Here is a 17,170-nt window from a genome sequence, read left to right on the forward strand (position 1 = left end):
CTTGCTTGCCGTTCCGCCTTTCCGTTGGTTATATCTTCAAGAAGATCCTATTCCGAATGAAATAATGTGTTTCATGCTTGATCTCTTCAGGGAAAGCAAGTAAAAATACTTTCCCGAAAGAAAAGTATTGTCATATGTATTTATTTTGCATATTAGGAAGATAAAAATATAAATTTGATCAAATTTTGAGAATTTATCAGATGGAGCTTCATTTAAATGAAGAATCAAGAATAAAAAAATATCATACTATTTTAAAAAACATTTTTGAATTTTACTGATAATGGAAAATCAACCTAGACAAAGATTCTTTTTAATTGCATGCAATCAAATCATATAAAATCATATTGATTTTAGAGTAAAATTGTTTACTTGATGAATTGATTAGTTTATCATATATGAATTAAAACCCAAGAAACTATTAATGTTTTCAATTCTAATACTAACAATATGATCTCGGTATTTCTTTTTCTATCTAAAACTATGTATGTTAGGATCGAATCTGCACTAAGAGGGGGGACGGGGCGAGGGGGTGAATTAGTACATCGGATAAAAACGTCGATTTAAAAATCTTTGTAAGTTAACAAAAATTGATCTCGAAAATTTGCTTGAAAGCATGTTTGTTCACAAGGGTAGTGAAACTGAGAAAGTAAAAGAATTACAAAGTAAGTAAATGATAATAATAGAAATATAAACCAGAATTTATAGTGGTTCAGTCGTTGTGACCTACATCCACTTCCGATTCCTCTTCCGTCAGGTCACCGGTGTCCACTAATAGTCTTTCTTCAATAGGCAAAGACCAAACCATCTTTTTACCGTGCTTTCTTCTTTTCACGGGTATAGGAGGTAACTCTTACAAGCCTCACACCTCTCTTGAATGATCACAATCCTAAAAAAGGACAAGGAGGACTCTTTGCTCTTTTACAACGCTTTTAACACCCAAGATTTCAGATTATTGTTCATACTTTCATGCTCTTTCATGCAGAAAAGGGTGGGGTATTTATAAGCCCCAATGGCTTCCGAATTGGAGCCAAAAAGTGTCACATCCCTGATTTTCGAAGTACTGATGGTACCACTGTCATTATTGGGCGGTACTACTACCTGCGGACTAACACTGGGTGGTACCACTACTTAGTCTGAGCGGTACCACGGCTTGACAAAGCTCGGAGATCGAGCTCTAGAGGTACCACCGTTTGACAGCATTAACTGTCGGCGATACCACCACCCAAAGCACTTGGGAGACTGAGTCCCAAGCAGTGCCATCGCCAGTCGTGACTTTGGGTATTGAATAGGCTATTCAATCAGCCCAATTCAGCGCTGTTAAGGGCCCAATTAGCCTCTAATTGAGTTAGTAGGATTATCTTTCAATCCTAACTCGACTTAAGGTCTAACTACAATAATTTAAGACACTAACCAAGCAATCTTGGTCTGGTATATCAATTGTTCTTCCGGCGATCTTTTGGTGAACTTTCGATGATCTTTCGATAATGTTCCAACAGACTCCCGGTAAGCTCCTGGATTTTACGATGATCTTTTTGGTGAGTTCTGACGAGCTTCTTTGGCAAGCTCCTGGATTTCTCGATCAATTCCGGCAGAACTTTCGATGAACGTTTGGACTTCTGACGAACCCTCGAACTTCCAACGAAGTCTCGATCTTGACTCTGGCCCAACATCTGCTTTATACCTTACTGCTATCGTAGTTAATCCTACACACTTTTCTCAATATATAGATTTGATCAAAAAATTTACCAATTGATTTCATCATCAAAATTCGAGATTTAATAATCTCCCCCTTTTTGATGATGACAATCAATTGATGACAGATTTAACCTTAACTCCCCCTATCTATATGCCATACTTGAGAAAAGATGCTCTTAAATCCAAAGCATTTGAATTCAAGCATCAAACCAATAAGTTATATTCATTTAAACTTATCAACATGCATATCATGATACTTATCATAGTTTACCAATACAATACCATGTATTTATAAAAAAAATAATGTCAAGGCATGACATCCATTTTCAAGTCAGTGATGATAGACAATCATCATTTTTAAATTTAATATAAATTTCAAATATGAAATTTAGTAAGATGACAATTCTTGATAAAAGATAACAATTTATCAATCCATGGCAAGATATCAATTGTAAATAGCAAGTTGAGCTCATGATATATTATCATAATGAAAGACATTTATCAAGCATTCATGAAACATTTCAAGTATCTATAATGCATACATTTTAATATGTTTCAAGCATTTACGACAAGATACATTTTATACATTTGTCTCAAACATTCAATTTGTCATCAATTTATCATATTTCTCCTTCTTTGTCATCAACAAAAAGGAGAACAATTCAACAATGCAAGTGTGGTAAAAATTCAAGTAAGTTTCACACTAATTTATCCAAACCATAAAGGAAGATAAGCAAAAACTTTACATGATAACTTTTATGGATAAGCTAACATTTTAACTCATGGGCCTTTTTTTCTTTTTGGTTCTTCTTTATATGTGCAAGTTTATTTCTTCCTTTGTCATAAAAATAAGAAGAAGAGAAAGAGGGGTAAGGAAGAAATCCATTAAGAACCAAATTTATGATTCAAACTAAGTCAAATTCAAAACTATAAGTGAGCTTCATTAAATCATGCTTCAAAAGTTTTAACAAAAAGAAGGGATTCATGAATAGAATTAAGATATCCATACGAAATCAAATCCTCATTCTTGCAAGTGATTATTACATACCAAAAATTCATAAAAATTCTTCTTTCATGAGAAGAATAAGGACGAATTCATGCAACAGGAGCATCATATGAAAAATAAATCCATGAATTAAAACTTCATAAATCAAATCCATTTCTCATTAAAAAAATCATTTGTCAATGAATTTGATACCAAGTATATTGATATTCTGGATATCATGAAAGCCTTAAAAAAATGAGAAAATTCGAAAAAGATATATATCAAAATCATGCATTCGGACAATTTAACATCCGTAACTCCCTTCTAATAAAATCAAATTATTCTTCACTTAAAGGTTTTGTAAAGATATCAGTTAATTGATGTTTTGTATCAATAAACTCTAAAGATATATCATGATTATTAACATTATCTTGTATAAAGTGATGCTTAATATCAATATGTTTAATTCTAGAGTGTTGAATAGGATTTTTTGTTAAGTATGTTGGACTAGTGTTATTACACTTTATATGCATGTTTTTCAGGTGAATTCTATAATCCTCTAAAGTGTTTTTCATCCATATAACTTGAGCACAGCATGCACCTATTGCTATATACTCAGCTTCGGTTGTAGATAATGCAATCGAGTTTTGTTTCTTGGAAGACTAAGAGACAAGTATGTGTCCTAAAAATTGACATATTCTGGTTGTGCTTTTTCTATCTTTTTGACAGCCAGCAAAATCAGCATCGACATAACTAAGCAATTTAAAATTTTTAGATTTTGGATACCATAATCCTAGTTTAGGAGTTCCTTTTAGGTATCTAAAAATTCTTTGAACAGCTTTTAAGTGAGATTGCTTGGGGTTAGATTGAAACCTAGCACAAAGTCCTATGCTAAACATGATGTCCGGTCTAGTTATGGTGAGGTATAGTAAGCTACCTATCATACCCCTATAAGCTTTTTGATCAAAGCTTTCTCCACTTTTATCAATGTCTAACTTAGTGGAGATACTCATAGGAGTATTGATAGCCTTTAAACTTTCCATATTAAACCGTTTTAGCAACTCTAATGCATATTTTGTTTGACTAAAAAAAATATCATTACTAAGTTGTTTGATTTGTAAGCCTAAAAATAAAATTATTTCTCCCATTAAACTCATTTCAAACTCTAGGCTCATACTCTTAGCAAACGATTCACATAAAGATTCATTTGTAGAACAAAAAATAATATCATTAATATAAATTTAAATAATAAAAAAATATTTTTAAAATTTTTGATAAACAATGTAGTATCGACCTTGCCTTTAGATAAATTATTTTAGATAAGAAAAGAGCTAAGTCTCTCATACCAAGCCCTTAGGGCTTGTTTTAATCTATAGAGAGCTTTAGTTAATTTAAACACATGATTCGATATATTATCATTCTTAAATCCAGGAGGTTGTTCAACATAAACTTCTTTGGAAATAAAATCATTAAGAAATGTACTTTTAATATCCATTTGAAATAACTTAAAATTATTATTACTAGCATAGGCAAGGAGCATCCTTATGGCTTCTAATCGTGACACAGGAGCAAAGATTTCTTCATAATCGATACCTTCTTTTTGGTTGAAACCCTTGACCACTAATTTAGCCTTGTTTATAACCATGATATTAAATTCATCTTACTTGTTTACCTATTTAGTACCAATAACTAAATGGTTATTGAGCCTCGGAAAAAGCTTCCACACCTCATTTCTCTCAAATTGGTTTAACTCTCCTTGCATTGCGATAACCCATGAATCATCTTTCAAAGCCTTGTCAATATATTTAGGTTCAATTTGAGAAAGAAAAGTGGCGTTGGCACAAAAATTTTTAAGAGAAGAATGAGTTTGAACCCCTTTTGATGTGTCTCCTATGATTAGCTCCTTAGGATGAGCATCTACATATTTCCATTCCTTGGGTAAGGATATTTCGGAAGAAGATATATCCAAGTTGCTAGTTGGAGGAGAGGGTTCATTTAAATTTAAATCATCAAAATTAAGATCATCATCAAACTTATTTTTCTTAAATTCAAAAACTTCATTAAAGACAACATAAATAGACTCTTCTATAACCAAAGTTCTTTTGTTAAAGATATGAAAGGCTTTAGAAATAGTAGAATAGTCAAGAATAATTCCTTCATCGGATTTTGCATCAAACTTTCTTAAGATATCTTTTTTATTCAAGATAAAATATTTACAACCGAAAACTTTAAAATATGTAACATTGGATTTTTTGTTATTCCACAATTCATAAGGAGTTTTAGAAAGTAATGGTCTTACTAGAACCCTATTCATGACATAGAATGATGTATTAACGGCTTCGACTCAAAAATATTTGGGTAGGCTATATTCGTTTAACATGGTTCTTGCCATTTCTTGTAAATTTTTATTCTTTCTTTCTACTACTCCATTTTGTGTAGGATTTCTTAGAGTAGAGAAATTGTGGTTGTATCCATGAGATTCATAAAAAATTTAAAAATCATGGTTTTGAAATTCGTCACCTTGATCACTTCGAATTGATGAAATCATAAAGCCTTTTTCATTTTGACCAAGTTTATAAAACTTAGAAAAATACCTAAAGTAATTACTTTTATGTGCCATGAAGTGTGTCCAAGTGTATCTACTATAATTATTCACAATGACAAAGGCGTATTTGCTACCTCCTAAACTTGATGTGTCAATTGATCCAAACAAATCCATATGGATCAATTGCAATGGTCTAGAGGTGCTTATTTGACTCTTTGGTTTGAAACTACTTTTTATTTGTTTTCCTAGTTGACATGCATCACACACATTATTTTTAACAAACTTAATGTTAGGAATACCTCTTACAAGTTCTTTAGATGAGATTTGAGAGATTAATTTCATTCTAGCATGACCTAATCTCCTATGCCAAAGCCAAGCATTATCATTCAAATCCGAAAAATATATTTTATTATAAAGATCATCAATATCAATAGTGTATACATTATTTTATTTTAGGGCAATCATAGAGGTGTTTTTGTGTGGTTGTTCAATAATGCAAGCATTGGATTCAAATCTAATGATATATCCTTTATCACATAATTGACAAATGCTCAAAAGATTGTGCTTTAAGCCATCAACCAACAACACATCTTTAATCAAAAAGTTAGATTTGTTACATATGGTTCCTTTGCCAATGATTTTACCCTTGTTGTTGTCTCCGAAGGTGACATACTCTTCGTCTAGGCTAGTGAGGTTAGAGAATTGAGATGGATCTCTAGTCATGTGCCTTGAGCATCCACTATCAAGATACCATCTCTTGCTCCTAGCTTGTGATGGTAGACATTTCTATAAAAAAGAATGATTTTTAGGTACCCATTTGACCTTGTGTGCCTAAAAAATTGATCAACTTAACTTATTATTTTGCATAGAGTTCTTTACAATTCCTTTAGGAACACAAATCAATTTGTGTAGACTATATCTCTTAACTGGACATTGATAAAATATATGTTCAAATTTGTAACAAAAGTTGCATTTGTTTCGGGATGAAACATGCAAAGTTGGGCCTTTAACAAAGATGGTTGGATTTTTATAAGTGTTACTCACAAAGCCAATTCCATCTCTTCTATAAACATGATTCTTACTTGTAAGAATCTTGTTTAAGGATTTGCTACCTATTTCAATTTTTTTCTAAAGTTTCATGTAGTTGCAAATTCTCCTTTTAAAGTGTTTCTGATTCATCACATTTTGTGCAAGGAGCTAAACTATCAAAATGCTTAATTTTTAATACATCAAAATCACTAACAAAAGAAGCATGCTCTTTTTTTAATAATTTATATTTTTTACTAACTAACTTACATTCATCAAAAAAATCATAAAAAACACTTAGTAATTCATCAAAAGATAAATTTGCATCTAATGAACTGCTTACCTCATCTTTGATAGCCATTAGTGTATAGTGAGCAACATGCTCTATGTTGGTTGGCTACTCTTTTTCGGATGCACTTGAGTCATCTCAAGTTACTTTAAGAGCCTTCTTCTTTGGTTGCTTCTTCTTTGCTTAGGGATATTCATTTTTGAAATATCCTAACTTCTTGTATTCGTAATATATAACTTGTTCTTTCTTGGGTTCAATTTTACTTTTAGTGTTATTTTTAAATTTATTCTTTTTTATTAATTTTTTAAACTTTCTTGTCAAGAGTGCCAAGTCATCATCATAGTCCTCATCACTTGAATTTTCTTTCAAGTGGTCTTCATGAGTTCTTAGTGTCATATCCTTCCTGTTCTTTGGAAGGTTGTTCTGAAGCTCTTCATGAGTGTTGCAAGTCATCTCATAGGTCATTAGTGACCCGATAAGTTCTTCGAGAGGAAAGTTATTTAAATCATTGGCCTCTTGAATGACTGTTACTTTAGGGTCCCAACTCTTTGGAAGGGATCTCAAGATTTTATTAACAAGTTCAAAGTTCAAAAAATATTTGTCAAGAGCTTTTAAACTATTAACGACATCCGTAAAATAGGTGTACATGTCGACAATAGTTTCGCTTGGCTTCATTCGAAACAATTCATAAGTATGAACTAAAAGATTTATCTTCGACTCCTTTACTCTATTAGTGCCTTTGTGAGTGATTTCGAGTGTATGCCAAATATCAAAAGTCGTTTCACAAATAGACACTCGATTGAACTCATTTTTATCTAAAGCATAAAACAAAACATTCATAGCCTTGGCATTTAAAGCGAATGTCTTCTTCTCTAACTCATTCTAATCGTTTATTGGAAGAGAAGATTTTGAAAGTCATTTTCCACAAGGTTCCATAACTTAAAATCCATTAAAATTAGAAAGATCCTCATTCTAGTCTTCTAATATGTATAATTTGTCTCATTAAACATGGATGGACATGTAATTGAATGACCCTCTTGATTGCCAACAAAAGCTATCTCTCTTTGGTTTTAAACCAAATCGAGAGTAACCGAGCTCTAATACCAATTGTTAGGATCGAGTCAGCACTAAGAGGGGGTGGTGAATTAGTGCAGCGGATAAAAGCGTCGATTTAAAAATCTTCGTACATAAAAAAAATGATCTCGGAAGATTGCTTAAAAGTGTGTTTATTCGTAAGGGTAGTGAAAACCAAGTAAGGAGGAAGTGAAACAATTGCAAAGTAAGTAAATGACAATAATAAAAATACAAACTAGAATTTATAGTGGTTCAGTCGTTGTGACCTACATCCACTTCTGATTCCTCCTCCGTCGAGGTCACCAGCATCCATTAATAGTCTTCATTCAATAGGCAAAAGACCAACCATCTCTTTACAACACTTTCTCCTTTTTACAAGTTTAGGAGGTAACCCTTACAAGCCTCACACCTCTCTTAAATGATCACAACTCTAGAAAGGGAGAAGGATTCTTTGCGCTTTTACAACACTTTTAACACCCAAAGATTTTAGAATATTGTTCACACTTTCGTGCCCTTTCATGCAGAAAATGGTGGGTATTTATAGGTCCTAATGGCTTCAGAATTGGAGCCAAAAAGTATCACATCCCTGGATTTCGTGGTACCGATGGTACCACCACCATTATTGGGTGATACTATTGCTTGCAGATTGACACTGGGTGGTACCACCTCTCAGTCTGGGCAGTACGATCGCTTGATAGAGCTCGGAGACTGAGCTCTAGTGATACCACCGCTTGACAAGACAGTACCACCGCTTGACAGCATTAACTGTTAGCGGTACCATCGCCCAGTCTAGGCGGTATAACCGCCCAGAGCACTTGGGAGACCGTGTCCCAAGTGGTGCCATCGTCGACCGTGACTTTAAGTACTGAATGGGCTGTTCAATCTGTCCAATTCAACCCTGTTAAGGGCTCAATTGGCCCCTAACTAAGTTAGTGAGATTACCTCCCAATCCTAACTTGACTTAAGGTCTAACTACAATAATTTAAGACATTAACCAAGCAATATTGGTCTAGTATATCAATTATTCTTCCGACAAGCTTCAGCGATCTTTCGATGATCTTTCGGTAATGTTCTAGTGGACTCCCGGCAAGCTCTTAGACTTTACGATGATCTTCTTGGTGAGTTCCGATGAGCTTCTTTGGTAAACTCCTGGACTTCTCGGTCAATTCTGGTAGAACTTCTGATGAACGTCCGAACTTCCGATGAACTCTCAAACTCTCAAGTAATGGAAGTAGGAGCAAATTACTATATATTTTGTAACATAATTACCCAAGACTACAAAATTATATGATGAAATTTTGATAGTAGTGAACTGATTTACTAAATCTGGTCACTTCCTTCTTATTAAGAAAAAAGTATCCATTGGATAAATTAGTAGGTTTATATATTAAAGAGATCATTTGATATATTAGGGGTGCTAGTTTGTTTTATCTCTTATCGAGATCCAAGGTTCACTTTCAAGTTTTGGAAAAGTTTGTAAAAATCTTATGGCACACAATTAAAGTTTAGTATAACTTTGTATCACTAAACGAATGGTCAATCTGAGATAACAATATAAATTCTTAAAGACCTCTAAAAAGCTTATACCTTATACGTCGGTGAAAGTTAGGATATGCATTTGCACTTAACTAAGTTTATTTATAATAATAATTACAAGTCCAATATTAAGATAGCCTATTTAAACTCTTTATGGGAGAAAGTGTAGGTCACATGTGTACTAGGATGACATGGGAGAAGGAAAGCTGGTGATCGCATCTTTTTGAAGGTGTCGCCAACTAGGGGAGTTATGAGATTTAGCCAAAAGGAGAAGTTAGCCCCTAGATTTATTAGGCTATTTAAGATCTTACAAAGGTTGTATTTCTATCCTTCTTTTTATTTTCCTCTTTATTCATCTCTCACTTTTTATTCTTACAAAAGCGCGTGCCTACACGCACACATCTCTCACTTTTTATTCTTAGCGTACACACACACATCTCTCATTTGTGTGTGTGTGTGATCTCTTTCAACAGTAAACCTATGGAGATATGGACTGGTAAGCTGGATGATTATTCTTCCTCACATATTTTTTGTTATCCAGAATTTGTAATATATAATGCCCAAAAAAGAATAAAACTTGATCCTAAGTCTAAAAAATGCATAATCTTAGACTATATTGATAGAGTGAAGAGATATCACTTGTAGGACCCCACTAACCATGAGCTAATGAACAACATAGATTTTATCATTGTAAAAGATCTACAAAAGATGCTAATGATAGTATAGGGATAGAAAGTTTAGAAACTATTGAAGTTCAGGTGAAAGATGATTCTTCTAAAGCAACACCTGAGCATGATGAACAAGTTCCAGTCCAATTTGAGCCTCAAGAAATCTGACGATCAACTCGTAAGAGGGTACCACCTGCTTGGCATAAGGAGTATATTTTGGAGGGCAATATTAAAGAGCCATCAACTTTCAAAGACGCTACATGCAGTCAAAATACATCGATAGTAATGCAAAAAGAATTTAAAGCTCTACACAAGAACAAGACATGAAAACTTGTACATGGTTGAAAAGTTATCGAAAACAAATGGATCTACAAGATCAAGAGAGATAGCAATGATCAATAGAGTGGTATCATAAACAACTGGTGGTGAAAGATATGCTTAGAAAGAAAGTATTGACTTTAATGAAATATGTTCTCCTATTGTTTGACTTACTATAGTTTGAATAGTTCTAACTTTATATACTACATTTGTCTTAAATCTAAAATAGTTAGATGTTAAATCTATATTTCTTAATAATGAACTTGAAGAGGAGATTTATATGCTCCAACCAAGGGTTTTGCTAAAAAATTAAAAACAGAACTTGATTTGCATGTAGAAAACAAAAGATTCATTCATTATTTGTCTTATATATAGTAGACTCAGTTCAAACCATTGTGCATATTACAAGAGGTTTGATGATGATAATTTTATTATCTTGCTACTATATGTTGACGACAAATTGGTAACAGGACCGAACAAAGATTAAATCAAAGAATTAAAGACATGGTTAGCTAGGGAGTTCGACATGAGGACTTGGGACCAGCAAACAAGAATCTAGGGATGTAAATTCATTGAGACAAAAAAGGCAAGAAGATATGGCTATCTCAGAAGAATTACTTGAGAAAGATTTTATAGCATTTAGCATATAAGATTGTAAGCCAATTTCTATTCCATTTCCTATGAATGGCTCTCAGAAGTACTTGAGAAAGATTTTATGGCACTTCAACATGCAAGATTGTAAGCTACTTTCTATCCCACTTCCTATGAGTTTCAATATGTGTGCTAGCAATGGAGCGGAGAGGATAAAAATGTCTCGAGTACCTTACATTGGCGGTGGATAGCTTAATATTTGTTCTAATACTTACTAGACCAAATATTGCACACATGGATTGTCGCATGACTTAATATTTGGCATGGTCAGTTGTTTCATGGCAAATCCTGGCAGAGAGCATTTGTCGCATCTTGGATTTTTTTTCTTTTATGATCATATATTTCCACACATTTTGAGCTAAGTAGATAAACATTACTTTATTTATAATTTATAAATATTTATTATAATTTATTTATTCATCAAATCATAAGTTGAAAAGTAAACAAGTGATGTTAACTCGAAGAATCATGAAAGTAGCTTTACTTAGCAGTAGAGGAAGGTCCACTCTCCATTGGAATCCAAATTAGTACAATTGGGAGGCTACTCTAAAAATAAAAAATAAAAAAAATTCAATAACACTGAGTAGGAATCCCAAAAGTCAACTCAAAATGAATATATGAAAAAAAAATCAATCATCTCATTGGCGTATATTGAATACCCGAAGGAGTACTCCCCTAACAGCGAATGGAGATGTTTTATCTTACGGGATGAGTTTGTATTCTCTCAACAACAAATAGAGACAAACTCATATTGCACTCCCAAAAATAGATGGAGTGGTGTCCCTCACCCGTCAAAGTAGAGACATGTTCCTCCCAACAGTGGATGAACCGTCCAAGCGCCATGTCTGACAACCCGCTAATCCCCGAAAGGAATCACCCTACCTACCCTCGGTAAGGATTAACAAATATTTTTTGAACTACTTATAGTATATTTTAATCTAGAAAAGATTAAAAGATAATCTATCATACGAGGAAATAACATTCTTAATCCAAATATGAAAAATCAGATATCATGTATTTAATACATAAAATATGTAGAATTTCAGTATGTTTAAATCCAAAATAAAAACCTTTAAAGAGGATTGAAGAATCCCTTAAAAATTTTACATAATATATTTTAATCGAACAATAAATATTTTGGCATTAAAAGGATTGATGAATATTTTTAAACTATAAAAATTTAATATTTAAGAAATCAAAATAAAAATTTTTATTTTCAAGAAAGGTAGGGAAACCTACCTCTCCTTAATAGGATGTAATTCCTCGTTGCTGGTCATAGGTGTCCTATAAGTCAATCACGTGAGTGATAACACGTGTGATATGATATGCAGTCTTTTTGCTTATTATATTATTTAGTATTTTATCACTTTATATTGCTTGTTGTATAAATATATTGTGATGTTCATGGATTTGTGCAATAGAAATTAGATTGTGATAAGATCACGATAATGAGACCGACTCGCCTTTAAATATACACCCTAAATAATTCCGATCATAGGTTACTCGAGAGGAACATCAAGATAACTAAATAGACTAGTGTACTATATAGCCATACAAATGATAGAGGCGGTTGGTCTCATAGCTGCTCGTGTGGGGACACTAGGGATACTGTGCAAGTGCTCATTTGAGAATAAGTTCACTGATTAATTTACTCTAAAAATGTAGGATAGTTGTTGATATCTTATTATCAAACAATGATTTCGTCGTCCTAGTGGTGTATCTGGTCCTTAGACTTGAGACACTAAGGATGTCATGTGTGAGTACTCTACTCTTTAATACTAGACTTGTAGGCTTGGAAGTTCTAAATCTAGCATAGTTGATCATTGAGAGTGGCAGCTAACCTTATAAGGGCTATTGAGTGTCGATAGAGGATCATCTATTTTTGGTGTCATGAGAGAAATATCATATGTTTCTTGCTCAGACAAATCCCTGGCCAGGGTCATTCGGATTGAGAGAGAAAGAGTTCTCCGGAAGAATCTAATTAGAGCAAGACTCGATTAAAAATTGTATGGGCCTGACAGTATCATGTCCGATATACAATCTCTGGGGTATTAGATGGATAAGAGACTATAGATACATAGTAATTGAGGACAAATAGGTCCAATGGATTGGATTCTCCTGTATCGTTCGGGGATTGTAGTGTAGTGGCCTAATATGTCCACAGTCGATAAGTCGAGTGAATTATTATGAAGATAATAATTCATTGAGCCCAAAGGAGTTTTGATAGATGTGACTTATGACCAGCTTGATATTGAGCCTAGAGGGTCATACATATATGGTAGATATTGCGACGAGTAGAGATTCGGATATGAGATAACTGTTGGACCCCCTATCTTATTTGATATCCAATATGCCCTTGAATTATTGGATTTTATGAATAAGATACAATAAGAACTAATAAGAGATTATTTGGTAGAGACCCACTAATCTAAAATGCTTGGGTAGTTAGATGGTGATCCAGTACCCGATATAGTAGGATCCATTAGGGTAAGTTGATAAGGGGCCTTTATAAATAGGAGGAAACCAAAGGGCAATGGGCTAGGTTCCTTTTTATTGTCACCTCCTATTCTCCTCTCCCCCTCTCCTCATTAAACTATAGCCCCTATTTGGGGTGTGTGGACAGCAAGAAGGGACAACCCCTTCTTGATTGCGTGGTGCGCATAAGGTAGAAATTTGGGTAACGATTTGAGGAGTGTCTTCGCAGCACCTATCATATGGATCACTACTAGAGAGGAGGACAGTTGACTTCCTTCATCCTCTGCCATAGATCTACTGGTTTTTAGGGACATACGATCTCCCTAGGTAATGCATCTTTCTTATACGCGCAGTCTTTAATTTCGTGGGTTTTTGCATACCAATTTTTGCACGGCGATGAAGCTTATTTTTCTACAGGAAATTTTGGGATTTTGTTTTCTGTTCTTCCGCTGCGTATGCGTATGTGATATCGCCCTAGATTTTCCAACACTCATTCCTCTTGGGCTCGGCTAGGTGAGAAACAAAGGAGAGAAATACCTTCTCTTAAATAGGAGGAGGTGAGCCTCCGAAGTTTTTCTTGATTTTTATATTTATTTAATATAAATTATTTTTTATTTAATTTACTAACAAATAAGATATCATTGTATTTGGAATACTTAATAGTCATTTCCTAATTCATATTGGTAAACAAAAAAATAAGATTAATTTATCATAAATTACAATGGTAAGTAAGAAAATAAAAATTAATTCTTAAATTAAATATTTAATTTTATTAAAGCATTAGAATATGGTTAAGAGGATTCTGAGCTATATCAGAGGAACCGCTGTATTATCTTATGGAAGATCATATTTTACAATCAAAGGATATATTGATTCTGATTTTACCATCCTGATTTCAAAGCTGCAGACTATCATAGCTCTATCTACTACAAGCTTGTAAGAAGGCAATATGGATTAGAAGGTTAATGAAGGAATTTGGGCATAGGCAAAATAATATTTCTCTGTATTTGACAGTTAGACTGTCTTGTACATAGTAAGGAATCCATCATTTGATAAGGCATATAGGAGTCTCGAGAATTAGTACAGGACGGTACCACGAATATGCAGAAGATTGACACAATGTACAACCTAGCAGATATTAAGATGAAGTCAATCAACAATAACAAGTTTGTGTTGAGTATATTATTTAATGGTCTAGTTTAAACATAAGCAACAAGACTCGGTAAGCAAGGATGAAGGCTTTCATTTTCTTTTTATTTTTGTTCTAAGTGAATGATTGTAAAGAAGTAAAGAAAAAAGAGAGACAAGAGAGAGGTTGCAACCTCCCTGTGTGATCTCCTCTGCATGCGTTGTTACACCGTGGATGAGTGAATTTGTACCGCTGGTGAGGGAGGTTGCAACCTCCCACGCATGAGTAAGATGCATGGTTGTAATCTCTCGTGCAAGGTGGCATCGAGGAGATTTATTCAACACCTCTGATGCTTATATAAGGCACGGAGATGTAGAGTGAAGAACCATCCAATTCATCAAAGGAATAGAGAGAAAGAAAGAGAGAAGTGAGGAGAGGAAGTCTTCTACTTCATTTGGTTCCTCTTTGGTTTCTTTCAAGTTTCTTTTTCTCAGTTATTTTCATTACAAAAGAGAAGGTGTCTTATTTCTCCTTATAATAAAGATAATGTTGTACTCTCATCTTTATAGTGAATAGCTTCTAGTTTGTGCATGGATGTTTTTCTCACGTTATATCTTGATGTCATTATTTCATTTAATTTTAATTATTGATCTAATTATTTTATGCTTAAACTTTATACTGTTTGACCGTATCCATTTTTTTTTTTCAACAATCTGCGAAGCAATAAGCTTGCCCAGGCTGATATGTACGTAATGCATCTGAGTTCACCAAAAGAGGAGAGCAGGTTTGTTCGAACATTTGGTTGGTAGGAGCTTGAACACATTACGTGAGCTTTCGAATTAGATGCATGACAAACGATGATTTCAGAGTTTAAAGGAGTTCTTATGAGCTTTCTTTCACGTGAAGAAACGAAAGAGAATGATCACCTTGTCATTTTCTTTGAATTACTATTTTATTTAAATTTCTTTTTGGTGCACATATATTTAGTAAATTCATTCCTGTCATAACATATATTTTTCTTGTAGAATACGACATAGGGAATTTGGAATTCCTGGTTTCTCAAACATTTCCACGCAGATAAAGTTTTCCGATTAAACTACTACTTATCCTTACATGCAAACTTTCATTTTTCATGTCTGATTCTCTTTAGGCACGTATTAGAGAATATCCTACAACGAAATGTTAGAAAGCATTATTCTAAAGAGTAAAGCTAGTTGATTCTTTTTTGCATTGTACTTGTTTTGTTTATTTATAATCATTTATATTTTGCCTCAATAAGTATATATATTGATATCAACTTCGTCTCCTTACGCCCACGCATAACCTAACCAAGCTATCGATAGCAGCAGATCCGTGGCCCGAGCGATGAGGCCGTCCTCCATCTGTATCCTCCTAGCGTTGGCAGTCCTCCTCCACCACCACCTCCTCCCCGGGGTGGAGGCATCGGTGGAGAAGGCCTGCAGGGACGCAGCGAATAGCAGCCCCAATATCAAGTACGACTTCTGCGTGGCGGCGCTCCGCTCGTACCCGGGAAGCCGGTCGGCGGACAAGAAGGGGCTGGCGGTGATAGCGGCTAGCTTGACGAAGGACAAAGCCACCAGCGTCAGCGCTAAGGTCAAGAGTTTGCTAGCCAAGGCGAGTGATAAGAAGAAGAAGCAGTGCTTGGAGTCTTGCGAGAGCGTCTACGAGGACGTGCTCTCAGACCTCGACACGTCCATCCCGGCCATCAAGGAGGGTCGCCTGGGCGACGCTAAGACTTATCTCAGCGCTGCTGTGGACGCGCCCAGCACCTGCGAGGAGGGTTTCGAGGAGCTGCAGGTCCCCTCGCCCTTGACCAAGGAGGACTCCGACTTGACGCAGATCTGCATTATTGCTTTAGCCTTCACAAATATGCTTGGGTGAGTTGCTTGCCGTTTCGCCTTTCCATTGGTTATAGCTTTGATGTGAAGCTCCTCTTCCGAATAAATTACTTTTTTTTTCTTTTTCGGGCGGTATAATTATTGTGTTTCATGCTTGATCTCTTCAGGGAAAGCAAATAAAAATACTTTCCGGAAAGAAAAGTATTGCCATATGTATTTAATTTGCATATTAGGAAGAGAAAAAAAAAATAAATTTGATCAACTTTTGAGAAGTAATCACAGGGAGCTTCATTTAAATCAAGAATCAAGAATAAAAATATCATACTTTTTTTTAAATCAAATTTTGAATTTTATTGACAATGGAAAATCAACCTAGGAATATTCTAAGAAAAGGATTCTTTTTAATTACATGTAATCAAATAAAATAAAATCATATTGATTTTAGAGTAAAATTCTTTACATGATGAATTGATTAGTTTATCATATATGAATTAAAACCCAACAAACTAACAATGTTTTCAATTCTAAATCTGAATCTGTTACTAGGTTTTTTTTTTTTCTATCTAAAACTACGTCAAACCCAACAAAAATACACAACAATGCTTATGCGGTCATAGAACTAAAAACTTTCATGTAAAATAAACCGGGGTTCAAGGAGTTAGTTCATTTCTTGCCTAAGATAGAAGTCACAGTAGTAGCAATATATGATGATGTCGTTAGCTTTCTTGATTATCTCAATATCACAGCTGAATTGAGCAAACGAATGAGGGTATTGCTTAACGAATGGCCGCACCTACATTCTTCGTCCATGCACCACCAAATCGTTCCAAGAATTGACCAAAAAAATGAAACCCTAAGATCGATTCAAGAATGACGAATTGTTTAGCATAAAGAAACAAGAAGTCCCAAGATCAATATTA

The 17,170-nt window shown here is 34.2% G+C and overlaps 1 protein-coding gene across 1 annotated transcript; it reads left to right on the forward strand.

The window, feature by feature from the left end:
- Positions 1–15,756: 15,756 nt before the first annotated feature.
- Positions 15,757–16,293, forward strand: LOC135607534 (putative invertase inhibitor). The gene has a single exon (XM_065099473.1). The coding sequence runs from the start codon at positions 15,757–15,759 to the stop codon at positions 16,291–16,293; it is 537 nt and encodes a 178-aa protein (XP_064955545.1).
- The last annotated feature ends 877 nt before the right edge of the window (positions 16,294–17,170 follow it).

The sequence above is a fragment of the Musa acuminata genome, chromosome BXJ2-3 (assembly GCF_036884655.1).
Source record: "Musa acuminata AAA Group cultivar baxijiao chromosome BXJ2-3, Cavendish_Baxijiao_AAA, whole genome shotgun sequence".
NCBI classification, from domain to species: domain Eukaryota; kingdom Viridiplantae; phylum Streptophyta; class Magnoliopsida; order Zingiberales; family Musaceae; genus Musa; species Musa acuminata.

Excerpts from the sequence above, each read along its gene's own strand:
- LOC135607534 (XM_065099473.1), top strand. The coding sequence starts at position 15,757 with ATGAGGCCGTCCTCCATCTGTATCCTCCTAGCGTTGGCAGTCCTCCTC.